General features: G+C 63.9%; 1 protein-coding gene across 2 annotated transcripts in view; it reads right to left on the reverse strand.

Moving 5' to 3' along the window:
- Positions 1-25235, reverse strand: part of SEPTIN9 (septin 9) — a 146572-nt gene that overhangs the window by 70533 nt on the left and 50804 nt on the right. Inside the window, exons 1-2 of one of the 2 annotated variants that reach the window (XM_036267839.1) lie at positions 24640-24999; positions 2135-2770 (exon numbers count right to left, since the gene is read on the reverse strand). In XM_036267839.1, the coding sequence (XP_036123732.1) occupies positions 2135-2770; positions 24640-24694 (691 nt within the window). In that variant the 5' untranslated portion in view covers positions 24695-24999. Of the gene's footprint in view, positions 1-2134; positions 2771-24639; positions 25000-25235 lie in introns of those variants that run through there. The other variant, XM_036267838.1, reaches the window with a different exon arrangement.

A 25235-nucleotide genomic window follows, 5' to 3' on the forward strand; every position in this document is an offset into this window, starting at 1 on the left:
CCTGACCGTTCTTGCGTCCCTCTGAGGCTATGCCCCACTCGCCTGGTTGACACCCTGAGCAGACACCCTCCTGCCCATCCCCCAGAGCCAGGACCATCCCCTTGCACACCCAGCACCAGCTGTCACCAAGACCTGGACGGCCCGATGATGACCATCTCCCAACCACATCCTGTTTGACGAGGCTGAGCGTGAACACTTCACCCCCAGGAGGGGGACGTATCCGGTGCCAAAGGCCCTGGACGAACAGAAGATCATGAGGAAGTGGCCTCCCAGCCACTCCCCAAACCCTGGCCCTGCTTTGTGCTCACAGCACACGTGGGAGCGGCTCTGCAGGGTCAAGTTTAGGGAGACGGGAGAGAGAACAGACCCACCCAGACCCAGGCCGGAAGGACCCCGAGGTCCCGTCGTCCGCGGCTGCTCTGTGACCCAGCGCTGCAGGAAATCGACCGCCCACCCTACTCAGCCAAATGTCCACTGAGCAGAACATAGCCGCTCACCCGACACCCCACCCCATCGCCAGCCCAGTGCCCTCCGGTCCACTGGCCACTGGCAAAGTCTCACTCGAGAGGAAGAGCAAAAGGAAGCGAAGGCTGGGGCCTGAGACAGGTGCGGGCCTGGGCCCCGCAAAGATGACGGGTGAACAAGCACAGTGCCTCTGCACATGCACACATGTGCGTGCACACACACGCACACATGCACACGCACTCATGCACATACATGCACACGCACATGTGCATGCATGCACACCCTCATGCACACGCATGCACACACATGCGAACGTGCACACGCATGCACACACATATGCACACACGCACACCCTCATGCACATACGTGCACTCGTGCACACATGCACATGCATGCACACGTGCACACCCTCATGCACATGCATGCACACACATGCAAACGCTCGTGCACATGCATGCACACACGCACGCACACGCACTCATGCACATGCATGCACACACAGAACGATCGCCCTGCTCCGGCCCGGGAGGGCGGGTGCTCAGTGAAATCCGCTGACACTGAAGGACAAACACTGTGATTCCCCTTACACGCGGACCTGGCGCAGTCCTGTTAACAGACAGGAAGTGGCTGGTGGGGGCCGGCTGGGGAAGGGCGGGAGCGAGGGAGCAGGAAGGACGGACTTTCACTTGGGACAACGAGAAGGCTGGAGAGGACGGCGGGACGGCCGCCTGGCGAGGTGAGTGAGCCTGAGGCCGCCGAGCTGTGTGCATGAACATGGCTGAATGGGTAGATTTTATGGCATGTTTTCCGCAACTACAGTCAACAGTAATAATTTTGGAAAGGTAAATCACAAACACAAACCCAGAATGGTCTGTCTGTCCGTGAAACACCTATTGACAATGGACTGACTTCCGGGTCCTGCGATCAGAACTGACCCAGGGGCTCCTGCAAACGTCCCAGCGGCCCGGGCCCACTCCCAAGGGACCACGTGTCCCCTGAGGATCAGCACCCCCTCTCCTGGCAGCTCCCCGAGTGAGCCCAAGTCCGGGTTTGGGTCCTCTGAGGACAGTATCCAAGCCCCTTGCTTCCTTCCCCTTCCCCTCTTCAGAAGAGCACCCCCAAGTGTAGCTGTGGGCAGGTATCATGGGGATCCCTGGCCCCGGGGCCCTTTCCCAGTGGCCCAGAGAATCTTAGGGTGCAAAGATTAGGCATTCTTGCTGCTCACAACCCTCCCTCCCGGGGGAGGAGGTGGATGACCCTCCATTGCAAAACCTCAAGAGGGCAGGAACCCCACCCCAGGACCTCGGCCTCTGCCCAGCACTCAAAGGGCTGCCCACAACTCCTCCCCTGGGCCCAGTGACCACGGACCATGAGAGCCCACCCCTGGCTCTCAAACCCCCACCGTCTTGGGCTCACACCGCTAGAGGTACGACCGCATGACCTGTGTTGACCAATAAAGGTTCTCCCCAAAGTCTAACTCCAGCCCAACTTGCTGAATCTCGGTGCACCCTCTGTGAACCAGTCTGCTCCCACAAGCCTCTGGGCCTTGCCCGTGTGTGCCCTGGGTCTCCACGGACGCACAGCCCCCGTCCAGCCTCTTCCTCCGAGCCTCCGTTGTAAAGCCAGCTCCCGCCCCCGTCACCACCACACCTGGTCATTTGCCACTCACCTTCCTGGCTCCTGGGCGGGGCCTCGGCCAAGGGAGGCTGGGGCTTGGGCTCCAGCCTGCTCTGCAGCTGAGACATCGGCGTGGGTTCTGAATTCTCCAGGGTCTGGGCTGGGATAGGGGAGGCGGGCACCTCGGCTGGCTTGGGCACCTGGATCTCCACCCTCTTGGGGGTGGGGTCCACAGTGGGGGCGGTGGGCACCTCCGGGATCTTGGAGCTGGGGGTCTCCATTCTCCGGTGGGCTGGCTCCTGGGGCTTGACGATGGTGATCTCCGTCCGCCGAGGGATGGGCTCTGGTGTCTTGTGGCCCAGTGCCTCCGCCCGCTTCAGCCCGAACCTCGACGGCCCGGTGGCGTTCTCCACCTGCTTGGACGAGATGTCGATGGAGATCTCGGTGCGCCGGGACATGGGCTCGGTCTTGGGTCCTGACAGCTCGACCCTCCGCAGGGCGGCCTTGGGGGACCGCTGGCTCAGGGAGTCTACATGGCGGGCGGCGGGCTCTGAGTTCTTCACGCCCAGGTCCTGGAATTTCTGGGTGGAGCTGGCCACAGTGGCCCGGAGCAGAGGAGTCTGGACCCTCCGGGGTGGGGTGGAGTTGGGCGTCTCGACCTCCTCAACCTCAAATGACCTTTTCAAGGCTGAAAGACAGAGAGAGGAGGCTGTGATGAGTGGACGGCTCAGGAACACCCCGGAACATTCTGCTCGGGGTGAACGTCGAAAGGTAGCTGGCGGGACGCTGCAGCCAGGACCTCGGGCAGCCCCCCTCTACCAGGAAACTCACAGGCACCGCGATCACGTGTCCTGGGGAGAGGGAAAAGGCTGGAGCCTGGGGCACCCCGACCTCCCTGCCCTGCCACAACCTCGGCGGGGACCAGCTACACTTCCTATCAGGACGTCCGGCTCCAGGGAGCCTCTGACATCTTTCTTGTCGGGGCCTTCCTCTCTCCCTCCCCATGTCCCCCAACACAGACACCAGCAGCGAACGCCATCACCACCACCGCAGCAGCCAGGGGCACGTCCCCCATAACAGCCACCGTAACTCATCAGAAGGGAGTAACTTCATCATGATAACAGCAGGGAGAGCCGACGCCAAACTTCACGGTACACGTCACACACAGCACTCACGATAACCCTCCGCGGGGAGTACCAACGAGGAAACTGAGGCCCCGGGGCTTACGCAGGGTTCCCGTTACACAGCTAGAAAGGTATGAGCTGGTAAGGCAGTTGGGGCTCGGAGGGAACATGTATGACAACCAAATCACACAAGGAGACATTCAGCCCCTCCAGGGTGCGGTCTACCTGATGCATGACACCGGGTGAAGGAGTCAGAGCTTAAAGATTTTTTTTTTTTTTAGAAATAAGGCAGGGGGAGACTTACTTAGGGACACTGCAGCCTAGGGGTATACATTCCCCAAAACCCCAGCGAAGGGAGGCACTTGGTTTGGTTTCGGTCGGCTGAGATGTCTGCTCAGACTCTATCCAAGGGTATTCCTTTTCTGCAAATAAATTCTCACCTGCTTTGGCTATCTGCTGTCTCTCTGATGTTCGAATTCATTCTGACAAGATAAGCACTCAGGACACAGAGTGCTGTCTCCGGCCAGAAGCCACCCTGCCCACCGCTGACATTTCCGGCAGCAGGGACAGTGACTAGCAGACCCAGAAGTTGGGTCTGCCCTACTCCAGGGTTCTTGGCACACAGCTGTCCACTTTCTGGTGGGATGGAGTAGAGCCCTGGCGTGGCCTGCCCCCTCCCCCACCCGACTGTCTTAGTCTTCACCCTCGCCCCCGCCCGCCTCCATCCTCTGGGACACCGACTCCCACCCCGACACCCACCATCTCTGCCAGGACCTGCTCCCTCCCTCCGAGGTGGTGGGGATGGTGCCTAAGAAGCCGCAGGCCCCAAAACCAAATGAGGCCCAGCTGCTCCCAGTTATAAAGACCAGAGCAGGAAGGGGCCCACGTGTCCTGCCCGACAGCTGAGCTCAGTGACCCACAGTGTCTCCCCAACACCTCCCCTCACCTCACCAACCCCGAGCCCAGGATTTCAGGGGACCCCGCTATTTCCTACCCGCCAGCCTGCTGCTGGTCCCCAGCCCCCAACAACAGCTCTCCAGGGACATTCTTCGCAGCCCCTCCCTCCCTTTGCTCCAAATTCCAACTCAGCTCTCAAGCCCTCCTGGTGGACAGCACTTCCCTGCGGTCACCAGGAGTGTCCTGCCCTGACACCTGCTGCCTGACCGGCCGCTGCCCAGGCAGGCACTCCTGCGAGGCCCCTCTAAGGCCTGGGCACACCTCCCTCTTGGTGGACACAGGGCACAAAATCCTGGGTTGCAACGCTCAATCACCCCAGAGGCCCAGCAGGACTGCCAGTTCTTGGGGGGGGGATGCTGTGCAGATTTGGGGAACTGGACGTCAGCTCCTGCCCTCGTCTCGGGAACAGGTGTGTGGGCCCGCTGTGGGCACAGCTCCGGACTTCAGAGAACCTGGAACCTGGCTGTTTTTACATGGTCTCCTGTCTCCTGGTGTAGATGCTGATACAAAAACAACGCCCAACAACCCTTTAAAACTGCGGTCACCTCCAAGGCTGCGCTGGGCCTGTGTCCTCTGGTTGACAACGTGACCAAAGTCAGCAGGGTCCTGAGCCAATGCTGGGATCCTAATTTGGTGGTGTCTGCCTCTTCACGGGGTTATCCACCAAGATCACCCCAGAACTGCCCATTCCAAAGAAGCCCAAACACCGAGCAGAGGTCAGTGCCTGTCACAGGGGACAGGAAGCCCAGAGCTGAGTGCCCGGACCTCGGAGGCATCTGGTCTACCCCCTGCCTTGAGATCACTGTCCAAACTGTCCCTGAATGGTGGCTCCTGTCTGTGAGCTCCCTGGAGGAGGGGTCCGGATCCCACCCTCCCAGCACCGGCTTCTCCGGGGGCCTTGGTGTTGGTTCCTTGGCGCCCAGTTGAAGAACAGACAGTAGCTGGGGGAGAGTCTTCCCCAGGTTTGCCCAGGACAATAACAAGACCCGACTCATGACCGAAGACCCTGCACCAAAGCAGAGCCCTCCCTGACCCACGTCCAGAGGCGGCAATGGACTGCACCCAGCCCGCACATGCGCAGATCCCTGCTGAACAGCTGGGCTGCCCCCCCCAACCTGCTCTTTCCACGGCCAGCTGCGCACGTGGCCCCGTCCCCAGCTCTGCGCGTGCCCACCCGGCCCCGGGCCCCAGCTCTGCGGGTGCCCACGCCGGGCCCCGTCCCCCAGCTCTGCGGGTGCCCACGCCGGGCCCCTCCCCCAGCTCTGCGGGTGCCCACGCCGGGCCCCGTCCCCCAGCTCTGCGGGTGCCCACGCCGGGCCCGGCCCCCCAGCTCTGCGGGTGCCCACGCCGGGCCCCCTCCCCCAGCTCTGCGGGTGCCCACGCCGGGCCCCGTCCCCCAGCTCTGCGCGTGCCCACGCCGGGCCCCGTCCCCCAGCTCTGCGCGTGCCCACGCCGGGCCCCGTCCCCCAGCTCTGCGCGTGCCCACGCCGGCCCCATCCCCCAGCTCTGCGCGTGCCCACGCCGGGCCCCCGTCCCCCAGCTCTGCGCGTGCCCACGCCGGCCCCATCCCCCAGCTCTGCGCGTGCCCACCTGGCCCCGGCCGCCAGCTCTGCGCGTGCCCACGCCGGCCCCATCCCCCAGCTCTGCGCGCGCCCACGCCGGCCCCCTCCCCCAGCTCTGCGCGTGCCCACGCCGGCCCCATCCCCCAGCTCTGCGCGTGCCCACGCCGGCCCCATCCCCCAGCTCTGCGCGCGCCCACGCCGGCCCCTCCCAGCCTGCGCGCCCACGCCGTGGCCCAGGCCCCCCAGCTCTGCGCGTGCCCACGCCGGGCCCGTCCCCCAGCTCTGCGCGTGCCCACGCCGGGCCCGACCCCCAGCTCTGCGCGTGCCCACGCCGGGCCCGGCCCCCCAGCTCTGCGCGTGCCCACGCCGGGCCCCGTCCCCCAGCTCTGCGCGTGCCCACGCCGGGCCCGACCCCCAGCTCTGCGCGTGCCCACGCCGGGCCCGTCCCCCAGCTCTGCGCGTGCCCACGCCGGCCCCATCCCCCAGCTCTGCGCGTGCCCACGCCGGGCCCCGGCCCCCAGCTCTGCGCGTGCCCACGCCGGCCCCGGCCCCTCCCCTCCCCGCTCCGTGGGCTGTGCCCTGTTCCTCCGCAGCCCAGGCCGCTCCCCAGCCCTGTGCGTCCACCGGCGTGTGCGTCCTGCATGGTCTCTCCCCATTAGTCCTACGCCCCCGGAACGCAGGGACTGTTCCTATCAGGGCTGCTCAGCGAATATCCAGATTGTTTGGGTTGCTCTTGGTGGCTGACGCCATCCCCCCAAACAAGCACGCTGCCTTCTCTGAGTCCCCCCCAAGGCCTGCCCAGGGCCCCGAAGTTCACACCGCTCTATCTGCATGTCACCCAGCCCACGTCAGGACTTCAGGGGGTGTGTCTGGGTCCCGGGAACACAGGCGGCCGTCCTTGCCTGTATCACGGACGAGCAGGCTCTCCAGCCCTCGTGGGCCTCGGGTGCTTCTACACCACTTGAAGGCTGGTCACAGGTTGGTAACTGTGGGCATGGAGCCCCAGGGAGCCCCCGGGAGCCCCCAGAGCAGGGAGGCACCGGGTCTTCCCTCCCTTTTCAACCTGAGACGCTCCTCTTTCATCTAAGCCTGCAGTGGGTTGACTGGACACCCAAAAGGAATGTTCCAGCCCTAACTCCCGGGCCTGTGAATGGGCCTCATTTGGAAACAGGGTCTTTGCAGACGTATTCAAGGACGGACTGAGATCATCCTGGCTGTAGGATGGGCTCCAGATCCTATAAGTGTCCTCGTCACAGAGAGAAGGGGTTTGTGGCAGACACGAAGGACAGGCACGTGAAGATGAGGCAGAGAAGGAGCGAGGCAGCCACAAGCCAGGGACGCCTGGGGGCCAGGCCAGGGAGGGTTCCTCGCCCGTGGAGAGCACGGACCGGCCAGCACCTGGGTGTTGGACTCTTGGCCTCCAGAACTGGGCGAGAATCAAGTTCTGTTGTGCAAGCCACACGGTGTGGGGGCGTTTGTTACGGTGGCCCCAGGAAATGAACACAAGGACTATTAGGAGGAGGAAACCTCTGGCGACAGCTGTCAGGAGCCCTTCCCGCTGACGGTCGCCTTGCTCCACACCCCAGCCCCTTCCCAGTCCCAACCACACTCAACACATGTCCAACAGATGGACCAACGGAAGCGTGGCCAAGTGACTCCCGCACCGCTGTGTCCAGGGACCCAGGGGAGGGAGAGCTGTCTTCTCTTCCCTTCCCTGGACTCACACAAAACCCCAGATGGGGGAGACGTCGTCAGGGTAACAGCTCCGGCTCTGGGTCTACAGAGGAGTATTTGGTGATGGAACAGACTGTTTCTAAGAAAAGCTGTGCAGGGGACGCCCGTGTACAGCTGCCTCTCCTCCAAGGATGCCATGATACCAGAAGCACCCAGCTGGGACCCATCAGGAGATGGCTTGTCACAGTGTCCCCCGGCATCGCCTTCCTCATCAGTCGTAAAACATACCCCGGGTCCTGGGTACACACGTACGGATCCCCCTCCTCGAAAGACCCTCCACCGCCTCCACGGGGGATACCGGGTAGGACCTACTCACCTCACTCATCCCGCCCCTCCCCGAGGAGGCAGAGACACCCAGGGGTGCTCACGAGCTTGTCATGTTGCAGATCTGAGACCCCTGTGTGATCGCACAGGGCAGTGCAGTGGGGAGCAGTGTCAGCTGTCTCCCCTTTGTCTGAAGGATGTTACTGGAGCAGAGGGCACGCCAGAAATCCTGGCTGGACGGGACAAAGTGGACCCCCAAAGAGCACCAGACAAATCTGGGACCACTGGGAGGGGGAAAGACTGCCACCCCCACAGGGGGGGGGCGTACCCGCCTCTGCTACACGCTTTCTGGAACAGGGATGCCCCTTCTTCCTCCACTGAAATAAAGTCCCCGCAAAGCCGGCTACAAACCTCGCCTGCACATACCAGAAGCCCAAAGCCGATGTGTGCACTTTGGTCCACGGCTGGGAATTGATCCCGTGGAGAACATCGGAAGAGCAGACTTACTGTCTGCGGACGTCGGCATCGCGTTAAAGTAGCAGGCGGTGGAAATAATGCGGGTTTGCTTCGATTTCCTAAACCCACACGCCGAAGTCCTAGGCAGGCATGGGAATCACAGTTCTGAAGATGAGAACTGCTGAGGCCACGAAGTAAAAGTAGCCCAGTACCAGACGGACGCACGCAGGCATCCTGGGTCCTCACACCTGCGGCGCAGGGCGCACCCACACTCGCCACAGCGCCCGCCTCTGGGCGGACTCTCGGTGGGCGCTCTTCCCCCGTGAGATGCTCCTACCTTTTCCCAGCACGTTACACGAAATGTGCGTCACTTAATGTCTCCAGGGGACGAAACCATCAACCCTGTTTGTAAACAAACCTGGCTGAGAGCAGGGGGCTGGGGATACCTGTGCTTGCCAGTCCTTCCCCAAAGCCCAGCCCTCTCCAAGCCCGGCAAACCTACAGGCTCCGCGGCTCCAGAGGCCCCGCCGCCTCCCCAGATGCAAACCTTCCTGTCCGCCCTGCCCATGGGGGTCGAAGCCAGAGCAGCCTGGATCTGGGCCTGTTTAAGGAGGAATGTGCCGGCGCACAAGGGGCCATTGTGAAGGCCCTGCTCTGACCGCAGGCTGCCAGCAAACCTCTCCCCACTCCCCAAACACTTCCTGGTGCACGCAGGGGGCCTGGGGAGGGGACACAGGCCACAAAGCCCTGCTCCAGTCTGGGACAAATGTCAGGCAAGGAAATGCTGGAGATGAGGTCAGAACAAACCCACGTGCAGCTCCCAAGGGAGAGCGATGTGGCCGCTGCCCGGCACGGGGTCCAGTTGTGGCTCTGGCTGTAGAAACCCTGGTCACACCGAGTCTCTCCCAGGCGGCAGCAAAGCAGGTTCTGTCCCCGAAGGAACAGTGGCCACTCGGAAGCCAGGGTCGGGGGCCCAGGGAACCCACAGGGACGGTGCCAGGCTCCCTGTCCCGAGCCTGCAGGAAAAGGCCACAGGAACACCCCACCCACAGGTAGCGGCACGCCACTGGAGTGAGTCCAAGAACCGGTGTGACCCAGGGTTAGCTGGACGCAGCCCCCGTCCTCTCACTGCTGTGAGCCCCGGACTCTACAGTGGCGGGGGAGGGGCTCAGGTAGGCATTAGGGTTGGCAGAGTGGGGTTCGGCTGTGGGACAGGGAGCAGTGGGAAGCTACCCCCCCTCCCCCATGCAGCAGGGAAGACAGAATTGGAACCAGGCGGTGACCGCACAACAATTTTTCGTTGTTGGTGTAATTACCACTGCGTGTGTGTGCACGTGTGTGTGTGTGTGCGTGCGTGTGGTCAAGGTGGCCAAGTGCTCAGGCCTTACCCGTCTCCATCACACCCACGGCCAGTATCTCCCCTCCGCCTGAGGGCCTCTCCTGGTGGCCACCTGGTGCCCCAGATGGGAAGACAGGAAGGACTAACACGGCTCCCCACGCCGTAGCTCTCAGGCACCCCAACCCCACTCTGCTGGGACAAGGCTGGGGTGGGGGTGCAGAGCCTCCCAGCGCCGCGTGGGGCTGAGCTCCAGGGACCCAGGGCCGAAGCGCATTAACACGACCAGCGATGCACCTGACAGGCTGCCTCCCGCCCTGTCTCTCTCCCACCCGGGGACCACAGCGGCCACCTTGCCCTCAAACCCTCGCCTCGGGAGCTGCCTCTGGGGCTCAGCAGAGACGTGGGGCAGCTCAGGAGGCAGGTGGGGGGAAGGCTCTGGACAAAGGGGAGGAAGCGATGTGGAGACTGGGCCGGGTGCCCTCGGAAGCACACCGTCCAGAGGAAAGGGCTTCGCGCAGCCGCGGGGCTGAGCCTGCACGGGGAAGTCGGGAACCGAGGCTGTCAGCAAGCTGGCCTGGGCTGCCCGCAGAGACACATGCTGGTTCAACAACAGCCAAGTCCATATAAAGGAAGAGAGGACGAGAGCCGGCACCCACAGCTCAAAATCCTCCCTCGCCTCTCCCTCTGCTCCCCGAGGCCAGGCACAGCCCACGGACCGTGACTGGTGCCGGCCCCTCTGTCCCGGGCTCCAGTTCAGGGTCCAGGGGACAGTGTGATGGCCGAGATCTGCTGGCTGCCCCAGGCTGATGTGTGCACATGGCTGGCTGTGGCCTGGGGTCTGGGCAGTGTGCACACGGCCCCTGCTCCCGGGCCCTCCGGCCAGATGCAGGCCAGCAGGCCAGCGGCCCATCGACAAGGGTCTGGCCAGCCCCCACCCCTGGAAAAAAAAAGAACCAGCTGCCCCATTGCCACTTGGCCCCGGGGTGCGCAGGGGGAGCGGTGTCCCTGAGGCTCACCAGGAGGTCTCCACCCCCACGTTTACTCTGAGTACTGGGTGTTACGCGGAGTGGCTCTCTCGCCATGTCTGGTGTCCTGGGCCTGGAAGACACAGCCCTCCCAGGGTCCTTTCTGCTCCCTGCAGCCTCCACCCAGGAGCCTGACCAGTCCTTGGCCCAGGTCTCCAGGCTCTGGATTAGCGATGTGAGAACAAGCAGATCTGACGTACCTGCTGGGCCCAAGAGAAACAAACAAGCCCCTCTCCTTCCTCCCCAGCTGCCGGAGGTGCTGTGCCACTCTCCGAAGGGGGACCCTCCCCAGCCTGCAGGGCATAGCAGCCCTTCCCTGCCAGCAACATGTTCAGTCCTAAAAGAGTGCCAAGACTGGGAGTGCAGTGCCAGTGATCTGCCCCCCTCCACTCGGGACAGGACCTCCAGCCATGGGCGGGGAGCCCGGAGCAGCTGCGGTCGACAGCTAGCTCTCGGGACCCCAGACCTCGTCTTATTCCCCAAACTCACTGCGTTACTTTCTCCCTGGAAGAAGCTCTCTAGCAACCTGACAAGTGAGGACGCGGGCGGAAGCAGCCCCGGCTCCCCAGCCTGCCACCCCATCCAGTCCACCCAGGATGGGACAGGAGGTCCCGCCCTCTCCCTCCACACAGCTCCCAAATCCGCTGTGCTCTCTGCAGGACACTGGTGGACACTGACCCCCAAATGGTAATGTTTAAGTCCTAATTCTGAAATCTGTGAAGATGATCTTATTTGGGGAAAGGGTCTTTGCCGATGTGTAATTGAGGCAAGAATCTGGAGAGGTGACTGTCCTGGATTAGGGCGGGCCCGAAATCCAATGGTGGGTGTCCTCGGAGAGACAGCAGAGGAGACACACAGGGGCGAAGGCCATGTGGAGACGGAGCAGAGACCAGAGTGAGGTGTCTACCGGCCCAGCACCGCCGGAGCCCCAGCCGCAGGAGCGAGGCCTGGCACGGGTCCTCCTCAGTGTCCCCAGAGGGAGCTAGCCCTGCCCACACCTTGATTTCGGACTCACGGCCTCTGGGAGGGTAAATCCCTAAATGTCTATCGTTTGAAGACCCCCCAGCTTGTGGTGCTTTGTTACATCAGCCCTAGAAAATTAATGGACCGACAGAACCCAGAACAGAGCGTGCACAGAGGGCGGGTGCCCTGGAACGGGCTCGGCCCAGGGGGAAGGAGCCTGTCCCGTCTGCCCGCATCGGCCCACCAGCACAGGGTCTGCTCAGCTGGCACAGGGTCCTTCCCGCTGCGCGTCCCCCGCTGGCCTCAGAGCTGCCCCTCGTCTGCCTGGGGCAAGGGACCGGTACAGGCACGCCCCTGGGGATGGCCCAGCTCACACCTGTTGTCCCATTGTCACGATTCAGGGACCCCTCGTCACTCCCAAGAGTGTCCCAATTGGGGCAATAAGTTACCTGGTTGCCCTACCAACACGGGTTAATTCCTGGTGTTTGCCACCCCCGCCCCCCCCCCCCGATGCCAGAGAAGGGTCTTGGGGGATGGCTCTGGGGTGATGGAAGCCACCTCAGAGACACTCCTGCAGGCATCATGGGACGGACGGACCACTTCCCCGCTCTGGGCCCCACCCAGAGGGCAGCCTCCGGGGCAGAGGCCCCCTTGTGCTGGCTCCCACCACCTGCCCCTGCCCCAGTTGCTGGCAACACGGGGTTGTGCCAGGCAGACTTTAAAAGTCGCCCAAAGGTGCTGGACTTCCTTCTCGCGTGACTAAATCCAGGAGAGCAGGACAGGGAGACAGGGCAGGAGGCAGCGCCAACGCAGGCAGATAAGAGCGAGGTTCCCTGAGCCAGGCCGGTTAGTGAGGGGCAGCCGGGGTCTCCCCCCAAAGGCCCAGGAGGAGGCCCAGGTACAGCCAGGCTGGTGCAGAGGGGACAGGTGACTTTTCAGGCTCCTGGGGGTCAAAGGTCCCCAGATAAATGGCAGCCCCTGGAGGTGATTGACCTCACAACACAAAATCGCAGACCCAGCTCCAAGGGCCCCTCCCCCACCAGAGGGTACCCGGGCATCTCCTGAGCCTCCTTTCCCCCTCTTGCCTCCCACCACTCTCTGCTCCCCAAACACACCTTTTCCCACCTCGGCAGGCCCTGTGGGTGCTACTCCCGGAGTGCGCCCCGCCCCCTGGGCCCCGCAGCAAGAATGATTAGAACGCGCCATCCATTGAAAGACCCCGCAGGCCGCCTCCCTGGGCACAGCTGTCAGGCCCCAGCCGGGCGCAGCCCAGGACCGGGCCCTCGGGAACGCGCCGCCAGGCCCGTGTCGGCTGCGAAGTTCTCAGTCCAGCGACCGCGCACAGGAGCGGTGGCCACTCCCGCCCTGCCCCTCCTTCTTCACCCCCTTGGCAGAAATGGCCAAAGCACTGTGAAAACAGGGGGACCCCACCCTCCATTAATCACGCCGCCTGCCACGGGAAGAGGGACAGATGGGCTCTCTCTGGCCTGGGGGTGGACAGCAGGTGGGCACTGCCCAGGCCAACATGAGCAGTGGCCTAATTACAGAGGACGGTGACCCCGGAGCAGAGTTCAGGACTCGGTCATGCCCCGGTCAGAGCAGCGCCCAGGGGACCGGCGGTGCCCCAGCCCCCCGAGGAATGGAGTGGTGGGGGTGGCGGGGTCACAACAGCGGGACCCAACACTGGCCAAGCTGGGCTGGACGGGAGGGCGGGGCCTCAGCGACCAGAAAGCCTGCATACGCTGTGATAAGTCTCCGGGCTCGGGTTGTCCCTAAGGTTCCGGACCAGGTCTCTGTCCTCAAGGACACGAGGTTTGGCAAAGAAGGGGTGCACGGAAAATGAAAAGGCGGAGCTGGGTTTGTTGTGGGGGAGAGGGAGGCCGCAGCCAAGCAGAGGGGTTCCAGAAGGGGTCTCAGAGAGCAGGACAGCCTCCACCAGAGGGGCCACCCAGCTGCTCCAGAGCCGGGGGGGGGGGGCATTGGAGAGCTCCCGCCAGGAACGCCAGCTCTTGGCAAACCCCACAGCTCATCTAGGACCTGAGCAGACCCCGGAAACCTCAATCACACCAGCACAGCCTCTGGACCAGGGCAGATCACGGGGTCCACCCTGCGAGCCGCAGGGCCTGGGGTCTGCCCACTCCAGCCGGATGACGGATACTTCCCCCTCCAAGACCAGGTCCCATAAACAGACAACCCCCCAATTCTGCTTACGCCCTGGAGGAGAAGGCCACAATGAAAGCTGTTTACAGTGAGCTCCAAACCCTCTGGGCAGGAGGGGAGACCCACCCCGCCCCCACTGCTCAGCACCAATCAGACCGTAACCTCTGACCCACCTGCCGGCCACACAGGTCCTGGCTGCCACCTCCACCTCCCACCTGGTGAAGCCCCGAGGCAGCTGCAGGGGACACGGGGCAGGGAGAGGACCAGGCTCTCACCCACCAGAAACTGCCCAGGGTCCCCCCACCCGGCCAGCCTGGAAGCCCCTCTGCGGGAAGCATTGGGCGGGAGACAGAAGGCCGCCAGGAGCCAGTCTCTCAGCTAAAAATGGAGACTTTCCGCCAAGCTGTCCTCAGCACAAGTGCCGGTGCAGGAAGGCTGGGGACGCTCTGCACACGGCTCCGAGCCGAGGGGCGGCTGGGGCGAGGCACGGAGTTGTCACGCGCGCTCTCTACACCCCACCCAGGCCAGGCAGACGACCCCTCTGGCCTCAGTTTCCTGGTGCAGACCCTCCAGCTCGGACACCGTGTGACCCCACGAAGGCCGCTGAGACCTGCCAGCTCCAAGCTCTCTCATCGGTCCCGAAACAGCCAGGCCCAGCAATTGCAACACTCAGCAGGGCGGCAGGGGCCTGGCCGGGGCGGACCGGGCGGGCCAGCCACCTCCCCTCCTGAGCAGAGGTCAGGGACCTCAGCTCTGGTCGCATTCCTGTGGCCAAGACGCAGCGGCCGCGTGCTGTGGACACGGTCCCCAGCGGCCGGCCCTCCACTCGCACCCCAGCCTGGACCTGGAAAAGCCGGCGGGGGCCCGGGAGTCTCGGCCCGGGGTGGGAGACTGGGTAGGGTGTGTTGTCTTTCTTTCTGACAACGAACCTTTAAAATAATTACCTGCTGCTCTTTTCCTGGTCATAAAAGTGACGTACATGCAATGGAGAAAATCCACAGACACAGAGAGCTACGGACACACATCTCTGGCCCCAGGCCCCCGAGAGCACCGTCCGTGTTCTGGCCGACGTCCCTCCAACACTGCAGTGTCTCCCTGTGTTTTCAAACACGGGCCCCGCAGCCACGCTGCCGTGTGCGTCTCCCCGTGTGCGTCTCCCCGTGTGCAAGCAGCTGAAATCTCTCCACATCCGTGCGCTCGGCCCTGAATTCCCCGTGGTTCCTAAGTTCTGGTTCCAGGTCCTTCTCTGCTCTGACTGTTGAGCAGAACCCTTCCCAGCCCTGGCCGGTTTGGCTCAGCGGTTAGAGCGTCGGCCCATGGACCAGAGAGACCCGGGTTCAGTTCCCGCTAAGGGTACGTACTTGGGTTGCAGTTTGTCCCCGGCGCTGGTTGGGGTCGTGTGAGTGACACCCAGTCAATGTGTCTCTCTCACATCGATGTTTCTCTCTCTCTCCCTCCCTCCCTCCCTTCCGTTCTGTCTGAGGATAAACGCAAACAGGGCCTCGGGTGAGGATAAAAAATAAAAATAAATAATTTTTTTTTTTTTTTTTTAAAGAACCCTTCCCGGAGCTTGGTAAAGAGTAAACCGCTGGTCCTGCCTCTCGGAGGTTCTGGTTCGGGAGGGCTGGGCAAGTGTGGCACCCAGGGTGTGGCTGAGGGGCAGTGGTGAGACCTCTGGCCTCCTGTGGGCTCACAAACCTCGTCCCCACCCCCACCCCCTCCTGAGAACCCTTTAAGGAGAAAACCCCACCCCCCTGGAGCTGCAGCTCAGCAGCCCCACCTTCTGCAGTCGCCCAAGGTTGGTGTCCAGCCTCGGCCACCACTTTGCATGCCACAGGTTAGTCACACACCCGAAGGACACGCTGGACAATGCTGGGGGCGGAGGCCCATGTGATGGGGGAGGTGTGTCGGTCACAAGGTCCCCAAACCTGCCCAAGGCCCACGCTGTCTTTATCTTAGGCAGAGAAGGTCCACGCAGCCCGGGGCCTGAATAAGGCTGAACTCGCCAGCCACAGGGACCAGCGTGGGCATCCAGGAGCCCACCTGGCCCCCCGCTGGCCTCCCGCCTCCACCGGCATCCCCTCTCCTCCCTGCACACTGTCACCCTCCGGAAGGCGGGGCACAGATGGTCACATTTGTCCTTGCTCTAGGTGGACTGTTTGAGGACCCACAAATTCCTATGCTGAATCCTAACCCCAGTGTGATGTGTTAGGAGGCGGAGCCGTTGGGAGGTGATTAGCATCTAAGGGTGCAGCCCTCATGAATGGATTAGTGCCCTTATGAAAGAGACGCCCCTTTGCCCCGTGAGGTCACACCCAGAAGACACTGTGAGTGAGCCCGGAAGAGGGCCCTCACCACACGCCAGTCTGCCGGCTCCTGATCTTGGTTCTAGCCTCCAGAACTGAGGGGAAATGCCCAGTGTTGAAGCCCCTCAGCCATGGCCTCTTGTTATAGCAGCCTCCCCACTAGGCGCCGACACTGCCTGGCATGTCCCCCCAACTAAAAAGTGTTTGTCTCACTGACTCTTTGCCAGTCGACGTTCAGTGAGTGCTCACCGGGGGCGGGGCCCTGTCCTACGGGCTGTCATTACACCAGCTCATTCAACTGTCACCACCATCCGAAGAAAGTGATTTGCCTCTCGTCCCCATTTTACAGATGGGAAACCAAGGCAGAGAGGCGGGCAAGGGGGAGCCGGCGGTGAGCCAGCATGTTAAACCAGCGCCCCAGTCCGCCCCCAACTCCCACCCGGGCCCCTAACGGCTGGAGTCCGGAAGCAGAGAGCAGGCCTGTGCTGAGCCCCGTGCACCCCGCCTGCCCGGCCCCAGCCGCCTGCAAGCCGGGCCCGGTATTTGTTTCACAAACGTGGTCACAGAGCTGGGGAGCATCGAGGCCGGGACTGGAACGGAGGCAGCCCCCCCAGACCCCAGGCTCCGGACCGACCGCCAGCTGTCCCCGCCCACCACGCTGGCCAGGCAGGGCGAACCTTGTGAGGTGGCACCCGAAGGCCGGGGGCAGGTCTCGGCTGCAGGGAGTGATGCGTGAGGCAGGGACGGGGTCAGGAGGAGCTGAGTCTGCCTTCCGGTGTGGCCTCGCGCCAGCTGTGACCTGCGTGAGCCCGGCGGCCTGCCGCGTGCTGGGCTCCGGAGCACCAGCTGCCTGGCCCGGGTCCTGGCCTAGGAGCTGCTCAGTAAAGGAGATAGATGGTTCTGAAAAGTAACAAGGACCAGCGTGGTCAGAGGAAGTGCCTGTGAGCGAGGGGAGCCCAGCTGGACGAGCCTGCACTGGGTCAGGGAGAAGGAATGCGGGAGGCGGGGGCCAGAGCCTGACAGCTGGCTGGGCAGCTGTTTGCAGGAGCCTGGCTTCAGCATTTAAATATCAGGAGGGATGTAAATATCTGAGAGCCCCCCCCAAGCCCAGCCTCTCAGGGGCTGCAGCCAGAGCAGGGGGAAGACTCCCTCCCTCACCAGAGTCCCCATCCCTCCATCTGCCCCTACACTGGTGTGTCCCAGAGCCAGGACGTGGGGCGGGGGCAGCCACCCAGGATGGAGGGACACAGCCCCGCCTCCTACCTCTTCCTTGCACGGGGCCAGCAGAGGTGCAAAGGAATGATCACCTTCCCATCTCACCCCCAGGGGCCCCTTTATAGTGCAGCACAAAAGCGAGGCCCTGCCTGAGGTTTGCTGATGGGGCCAGGGCTACGCAAGACACTCCAAACCTGCTCCGCCCTCGCCAAGTTAACGCGGGGCGCTCTCTCCCACCTGCGGTATTCGAGGCCCCGTCCCTCCCAGGAGGCAAGAGGGAGCCGGGATCCTCTTCAGGCCCCTCACTGTGCAAGCACAGCCCTGGCCCCCACCTCCCACGGCCGAGGGCACCTGTCGGCCAGCGTCGCCTGCCTGGAGACCCTGCCAGGTAAGCTCCTGCCTAGGACTCTGCTGAGGTGCTCCTTCCTCCAGGAAGTCCTCCTCCGCCAACCCCTCTCCTGGGCTCATGCTCGGACCCCAGACCGAGAACAGAGCTGGCCCTTGGCCGGCGCCCACGGAGAGCTGTGAAGAAACAAACGAGCGAGCTGACCGCCGCTCCCGCCCAAGGACAGCGGGTTCTGGTACAGGAACGGAAGGAAAAACCCAAACCCAGCTGCTCGACGGAGCGCTCCCCCGACTTCTACGGGGACAGGAGGCAGGGACAGCAGCAAGGCCGGTCTGGTCTGAAGCCAGAGCGTGCATGCTTTGACTAGAGATAACATCGACCTCCAGGGACGCAGGCAGGGCCTGGCCTCTCGGGGAGCCTGCCCACCCACATGGCCAGGAGGGCCCGCCAGCCCGGCTCAGAGCTGCCTTCTTGCACCCAGGGAGGGGCAGCAGGCACAAGAAGAGACCCTGCCCGGGAGGCCACGGAAACCCACCGGGCTGCTGCCAGGGACAGTCACAGCACAAACATCTCCCTCTCCCCAGCGGTGCCGGGGGAGGGGAGATGGCTGAGGCCTGGATCTAAGCCAGACTCACTCTGCCCGGGACTTGCCTTTCTTCCCGCCAAAAAGAGAGGAGCCCCGGTCCATCAGTTAACCTCCTGCAGGCAGAGAGGGGGCTGTCGGTGGCCCGGGGGGCTCCCTTCCGCACTCCCAGGGGGACCCCCAGCCGCAGCCTCCCACAAGAGGGGCCCGGACCCCCAGCCCTGCCCCAGGGCACAGAGGAAGCCCAGCAGCAGAGATGTCTTTAGAGCCAGGGGTCTGCCCCTCGAAGGGCGGGGAGAGGCTGCGGGCTGGGGGTAGGACACCAGACAGAATCGCTGGGGAAGCTCTGACCGCTCTGACCCCTCCTTAGAGCGAGCAAGCCGGCGGCTGGAGGGGAGGGCTGGTTGAAGCGGAGAGGGAAAAACCAGCCCCCGGAATCCCCCCAATCAGTCTAAATAAGATCCAGACCGCAAGACAGGCCAACTCCCTACCCCCTCCCCATCCCCTGCGAGACCTGGCCTGAGACCCTGGGGGTACCCTTGCCCCATTTGCACCCAGGGAACAACTGTCCTTGAACCCCATCAGATGGCCCCTCGATGCTACAGCCAGAGGAGGAATGGACAGTGGGGGGCTGCCTCCCCTCCCCCACCTCACCTGGCTCCCAGACCCATATTCCGTGTTTGAAGGCAGGGCCCCCAGTGTTGGGGACAGGTCACAGGAAACTCTAAGCCAGGGAGTCTAAAGCCAGACCCCTGGGTTTTCTGGATTTTGCTGCTGGCGCTGACTTGGGCTTCCCCAGCTAGTCCAAAGACATGGGGCAGGGGTGGGGAGAGCGGGGACCAAGGGGACGAGCCTCCCAGGAGGGATGCAGGAAAGAGGGAGGGCAGGGACAAGGAGGCAGGGTGAGCGTTGGGGGCTCACTGTGGACTTCCGCCTCCGACTCAGGGCCCCCGCCGGTTCCTCCCCCTAAATTTCTGGACATTGGCAACACTTTAAAAATGACCGCACACTTGAAGTTTCTCAAACATGTCAAGGTCCAGGCTGAACGGAGTCTCGGGCTCTGTCCAGACCAAATTAAACAGCCTGAGCCCAGCGTTGCCCCAGGCGCCAGGGGTGTCCAGGGCCGGCTGCTGGGCTGCTCAGCCCGAGACATGACCAATCCTCGGGCTTCTGGGACCGTGTTCCAGAGAGTTCCAGACTGTTCGGTCTCATAAGCAACTCAGAGAGCCTCCAAATTTGGGAAAAAAACGAAAAGGCTTTGGGAAGAAAGCCACCATTTGACCATGTTTCCTCAGTGGTTCTGTCGAGACAAAGTATCAGAACTCATCTCCTGTCTCCAGGATGAAGCACAAAAACTGAAACCTCCCCCATCCCCACCCCACCATCCCACACATCTTCCGGTCTTGGAGGGTCCAGGGCATGCTGCCCATGGTCCCGGTCACAGGACAGCGAGCACACACAGCCCTACCCCTGGGGGTCCCCAAACCCAGAGGGGAGCACCCTGTCTGGCCTGGCAGGGTTTGGAGGCCAACATGGATGCCCTGAGCCTGGCCCCCAGGTCTCTCTTGTCTGTACCCCAGGGGACTCGGAGCAGCAGGCCCACCGGCCCCCAGACATTCAGCTGGTAAAGTGGGGAGAGAGAGGTTTGACCTCTGACTGTGACCTCCCCTGACCTCTGGGCCTGCAAGGACAAAGAGAACAGGGGACCCCGTTCTGCTCAGCAGCGCCAGGATGTGAGGGCGACAGCACTCCCAGAGTGGGCTGAGGCCCCAGGGGCTGGCAGAGAAGTCCCTGGCTCCTCCGGGCAGGCCCAGCCCCTGCGCATCGTATCTCCCTTGCTGATACCCCGTCAGGAAGGAGCTGCCGGGCTCCTGACCAGCAGGACAGCCTCCTCCACAGATGCTGACCCAGGGGCTCACACTCTGGTGGGTTTATTTTCCCAGGCACAGTGGCCCCCGAGGACCCCACCCCGTACCCAGGCTCCCCATGCCCTTGTGGGGCAAGGGGTGCAGAGTTCACTGGCTCCTGTGGCCAGGGAGAGACACGTGGCTCTCCCCACTGGCCAGAGTTGGGGCTGCTCGCCAGGCTGGGCCCCAGGTTCAGCACCCACGCCATCAGAACTCAGGGGGTGGCTGGACAAGGCGGATGCCCCTCCTGGACACCAGTTCCTGTGGGGTCTTAACCTCCTTTCGGGGAGGCTGGGGGCCAGCAGAGCCTGAGGCAGGTGGCCTGACCCCACCTCTGTCTTCACAGTCCAGTCATCCACCCATCTGCGACGCCCTGGGGGCAGGGGGTGGTGGAGAAGGCTGGGTCAGCCTCCCCGGAGAAGGAACCCTACAGCCCACACGCCCCCAGCCTCCTCTGACGGGGAGAGCCGGGTCGCTGCCACAGCCCGGCCAGCAGCCCAAGTGTCTGCCCAACCCCTGCCCCCGGGCAGGCTTCTCGGGAACCAGACAGGCCCCTGTCTGCACCCCTGGACGCTCTTCGTCACCCTGATCCCAACACTGAGGCACCCACACCCACATGCCCCTTGCAAACACCTGCCCCCACCCAGCTCCAGCAGCAACAGAACTCAACACACTCCCTTGAGCAGGACCCGGGCTCAGTGCTGGACGGCCCTCAGACGGGGGAAACTGAGGCTTAGGGGCTGAACCGCCTGCCCTAATCCACACGGCTTCAAAGGGCAGCGTCAGCTCGCCCTCCCACGCCATTCCTGAAGGGCGTGCCCCGGAGTGGGGCGTCCTGTGCTCGCCCCCACCTCCCAGCCCAGGTCTGACCCTCCGCCCAGCCGTGAAGCCCAGGCACGTGTGCTTGTGCCGCCGGGCGTGAGTGTCCCCCTCCTCACAACCGGGACGCCGGGTGACCTGGCCCCTGCTCAGGACACGAAGCCCAACAGGCTAATGCTTTGGGGGGAGCCTCCGGGCAGCTGTCCCGGAGGTACCTGGGCCCCAGGTGAGCAGCCAGGAGACCCTCTCTCTGCCCCGCCTCCTGTCTCGGCCCGGAGCCGGCTCAGAGGGTCCTCTGAGGAGACAGTGGCGGGTGTACGAGGCGGACGTCTCCTAGGCGAGAGCTGGGCTTGGGACCAGAGCGCCGGTCTGCTTTCCACAGGCATCAAGGACTCTCCGATTCCTTCTCCGCTAAACTCTGGTGAGAGCAAGCACCGCGGGGGCAGCGGGCCCACAGCTGGCACTGGGGACAGCCTTGTCGCACAGAGCCCCGAGCTTGCAGCCTGTGCCATGTCGGACTTGGCCCGCATTCTCTGGAGAACACTGCGTCCAACGGCCGGGCCTCCGCGGACCCTGAGCGAGGTCACCCCTCCCACCCCCCATCACGCGGAAGGTGACAGGTGCCAGGGCCGCCTCCAGGCCCGTTTGTGCCGGGAAACGTGGGGAATGAGACTCTAAAAGTCACATCAGCACAATACAAGTACTCCTCCTACCCCCACCCTGCGGGGTGTCCACAGAGCCCTGGGATCTCTGAAGGGAAGGACAGGCGGGTGCTGGAGGTTCGCGTTCGTGGAGGTCACTGATGCCCTCTCAGTCCTCGGGGGGACCTGAACCCCACAGACACGTCCACATTAGAACACAGGCTGACCCTCCCCTCGGACTGTCACCGCCCCGGTCCTCAAGGGCGGGGAACAGGCAAGGAATGAGACGACAGAGAAAGATGGGTGCCCCGCAGGACAGGGGGCAGATGTGCCCAGAACGCGGGGCACCTGCTCCACACACACTCACACGCACACCAGGGCAGCTCCCTGTCTGCCCCTGGCACCCACCCCACACCCCATCCCAGCTGCCCCGAAGGAAAGGAAACCACCACTACCTCCAAATGTCCCTGAAACACCCCCAGGCCCCGGGGCAGGGTCACAGTCTGCTCGGATTGGGACTCACCCGCAGTGGCACTGTGGCAGGGTCACAGTCTGCTCGGATTGGGACTCACCCCCAGTGGCACTGTGGGCAGGATTGCAGTCTGCTTAGCTGGTGGCCCCCGGGGCCTGCACCCTCCAGTCATCAACATGAAGGAGCAGGTCCTCTGACCTCGGGAACTACGGCTCACACCGCTGAGTAGCTTCCTCCGGGCCCCTCTGGCCCTACCTTGTGGACGACCATGGCCGAGGCCCCCGCCAGTCCCCTAGAAACAGACCGGCGCTCCTCGGGATGGATCTCAGCTCCTCCAGGGCTTCCCCAGGATGGTCCAGGCTCCGGGCGGGTACGCCGGACCCTCCACAGCCACATACGCTGGCCCGTCCTTGTGCCCCGGCCCCGAACGGAGCAGCTCCCTCCGGCTTCCCCGACTTGCCCGACCCGGAATGCTCCCTCTGGCCTCCCACAGCCAAATTCTGACTTCCACTCAAAGACCGCCTCCTCCATAAGGACTTCTGTGGTTAGCCAGCCGTGACCTTCCCTGCCCTGTGTCACCCACTGTTGCACTGGGTGGTACCCTCTTCTCCTTCCCCATGTCCTTCCATCCAAGGTTGTCAGGCCCCAACCCCCAAGTTCCTGGGACACTGAGGGAGGCCGACGTTCTGGTCCCCAAGCTGACACACTCACACTTACATTCACTCAGGCACACCACTCAGGAAGCCAGGGGTCTCTAACACCTGAACCCCCATCCTCAGAGCACCTCGAACTTCCCAGGCACACACGGGGAGACTGATGCGCATGGGGAAGCAGAGGGTCCGAGGCTGCTCCCTGACAGCGAGAAGTCTCCCTCTGGAGTTACAGGGCTGCCAACTGTTGCCCTAGGATGGTCTCAATGAGGCCATTGTCTCCGACCAAATTAGAGGGTCAAGAAGCCGCCTGGGAGGCAGCCGCAGAGGCTGCCAGCATCTTCAGATGGGGCATGCAGGCGAGGACGGACCCCGAGGCAGAGGCACCACCAACCTACGTGGCAGGAACTGCGACAGCTGTAGGACCACTGGACCTCAAAGCTCCACCTCCCTACCCTGCCTCAGGGCACCCATCAAAGCCCACTCTTCCCCAGAAATCCTGTGGCCAGTGCAATGCTCTGGGTCAGGGCCTGCAAGCTGACCTACCCAGCTGGCTGCTCGCTGAGCAGACCTGAAGGGGGCAGCCTCTCCAGATGGGCTGATTCTCGCCTCTGGACGTCTGGGAGATGAAAAGGCCCCTGAGGAGGGGCGGCAGCAGAGCAGCAGCTGTGGAGGGCCAGCTGGGGCAGGCAGATGGTCAGACAGACATGGGGAGCATGCTCCCCCAGGTGTCCAGACAGCGGGTACACGCCATGCAGCTCTGCAGACACTGCTATAAGCCAGTCCACACTCATCCTCTGCTCAGGGTGTGCCGGCCACAGGACTACAACCCGTTTTTCTACACACCCCCTCATGAGACCAGTGCAGGCCCAGCCCAGAATCGCCATGGCTGGGCTCTGCTTGGGTCCAGCCAGGCTCTGGTCCCCAGATGTAACCCCCCAAAATGGGGCCCAAACCCAGGGCCATGGGAGCAGCTGGGCTCTGGACACCCAGCTCCCAGCCCTTGTTCTGCCCATGAAGGGTGGAGGACCTCCCAGCTTGGCCTGGCACCTGGACGTCTGTGATTCCTTTCAGCCCAGCCTCCCCCACACCAGCCCACCAGAGGGCTCTGCCCAAGGCTGCCTGGGAGCCCCTCCGAGGGGCGGGGGCTCCAGGTCCCACCAGAGGCAGACCCGCCCCTCAGAAATCCGGCTCCGAGTGCTGGAGACTATTGTGTGAGCTTCCCTTCCGACCACTTTATTTACTCCCCGGGACGCAGGACGCAGAACCACGGGCAGTCACGAGGACGCACGAAAGCGCGCGCGCGCGCACACACGCACACACACACACACACACAGGCCCAAAGCCAGGATGCCGGACCGCACTCCCAGGGAGAAGCACCCCCCGCCCAAGTCTCTCCACACTTTGTAAACCCCGAAGGGGGGATGGGACCAAAATGCACTCCCTACACACACGCAGACACCCCCTTCTCCACACAGCCCGACTCTGGGAGGCGGCTGAGGATGGCCCCAGGCCTGGATGGGGGACGATGGGATGCCCCCCAGGACCTCGCCGTGTCCACTTGGCGGCCTTCCCCAGTCCGGATTCGGCTCAGCCCCGGCCAGAACTGGTATGGGGGAGGGGTTCGTCCTCTCCGGCAGGGCGCAGGGCCGTCACCAACTCCCCCGCAGGGCCCGTGGCCTTCGAAGGCCGACCGGGAGCACCCAGGGGCACCCGAGGGAGGGACGGGGTGAGCGCCGGAGGGCGGGGACTGAGCGGCCGAGGAGAGGAAAACTGCACCGGGGTGTTCGAGGAAGCTTTGCGAGCCCTCGAGTGGGCTGTCGTCGCTCTGCGCACACAAACAACAATAAAAGGAAGGAAACCCGGGCGGCAGCTGTCCCAGGACTGGGTCCTCCACGTAGGCGACGCGGGGCGGGGCAGGGGGCGCGCAGCGGGCAAGGCGGGAGGGCGCCCTCGGGGGTCCCGCCTCCCCCTCCGCGCCCCGTCCAGCCCGAGGGGCCTCCGGGCACTCCTGCCGGCCCGGCACCCACCCACCTTCGAAGTCCGAAATGATCCCGTCCAGCTGCGCGTTGACCGCGGGGTCGGACATGGTGGCTCGCAGGCGGCGCGACGCGCGGAGGGCAGCGGAGAGGAAGCGCCCCGGCCGGCCCGGGCCCTGCGCGCTGGCTAGGGCGCCGCGCCCGCGCTCCCGCCGTGCAGAGCTGGCCGCGGAGCCCCTCGGCCCCCGGGCTCGGCTGAATGAATGGGGGAGGCGGGCGGGCGCCGGCCTCCCGCTCCTGGCGCCCCCGCCCCGCCCCGCCCCCGCCTCCTGGGCGGATCAGGTTCCCGCACCGTGGCCCGGCCTCCCGGGCTCGCACTGGCTTCTCCGCCCGCCCGTCAAGGCTGGGACTTGGGGGGCTGGGGCTCGAGCTGCCACCACGGGACAGGCCGAGTCCTGGGCGCTCGACCTGAGTCCCCCCTTCTCCCCGCCCAGGGGAGGGCGGGGCACGAGGCTGGCCCCCTCCTCCACCACCCCCTCCGCCCCACTGCGGCCAGATGTGGGCGGATGTGGAGGCAGGCAGCAGACACGGGGGTGGTGCCTAGGGGAGTGGGGGGCGGAGATTATTCCCCTTCCCTGGGGCGCAGGGTTC

Source organism: Molossus molossus, unplaced genomic scaffold, assembly GCF_014108415.1.
Source record: "Molossus molossus isolate mMolMol1 unplaced genomic scaffold, mMolMol1.p scaffold_m16_p_19, whole genome shotgun sequence".
Lineage (NCBI taxonomy): Eukaryota > Metazoa > Chordata > Mammalia > Chiroptera > Molossidae > Molossus > Molossus molossus.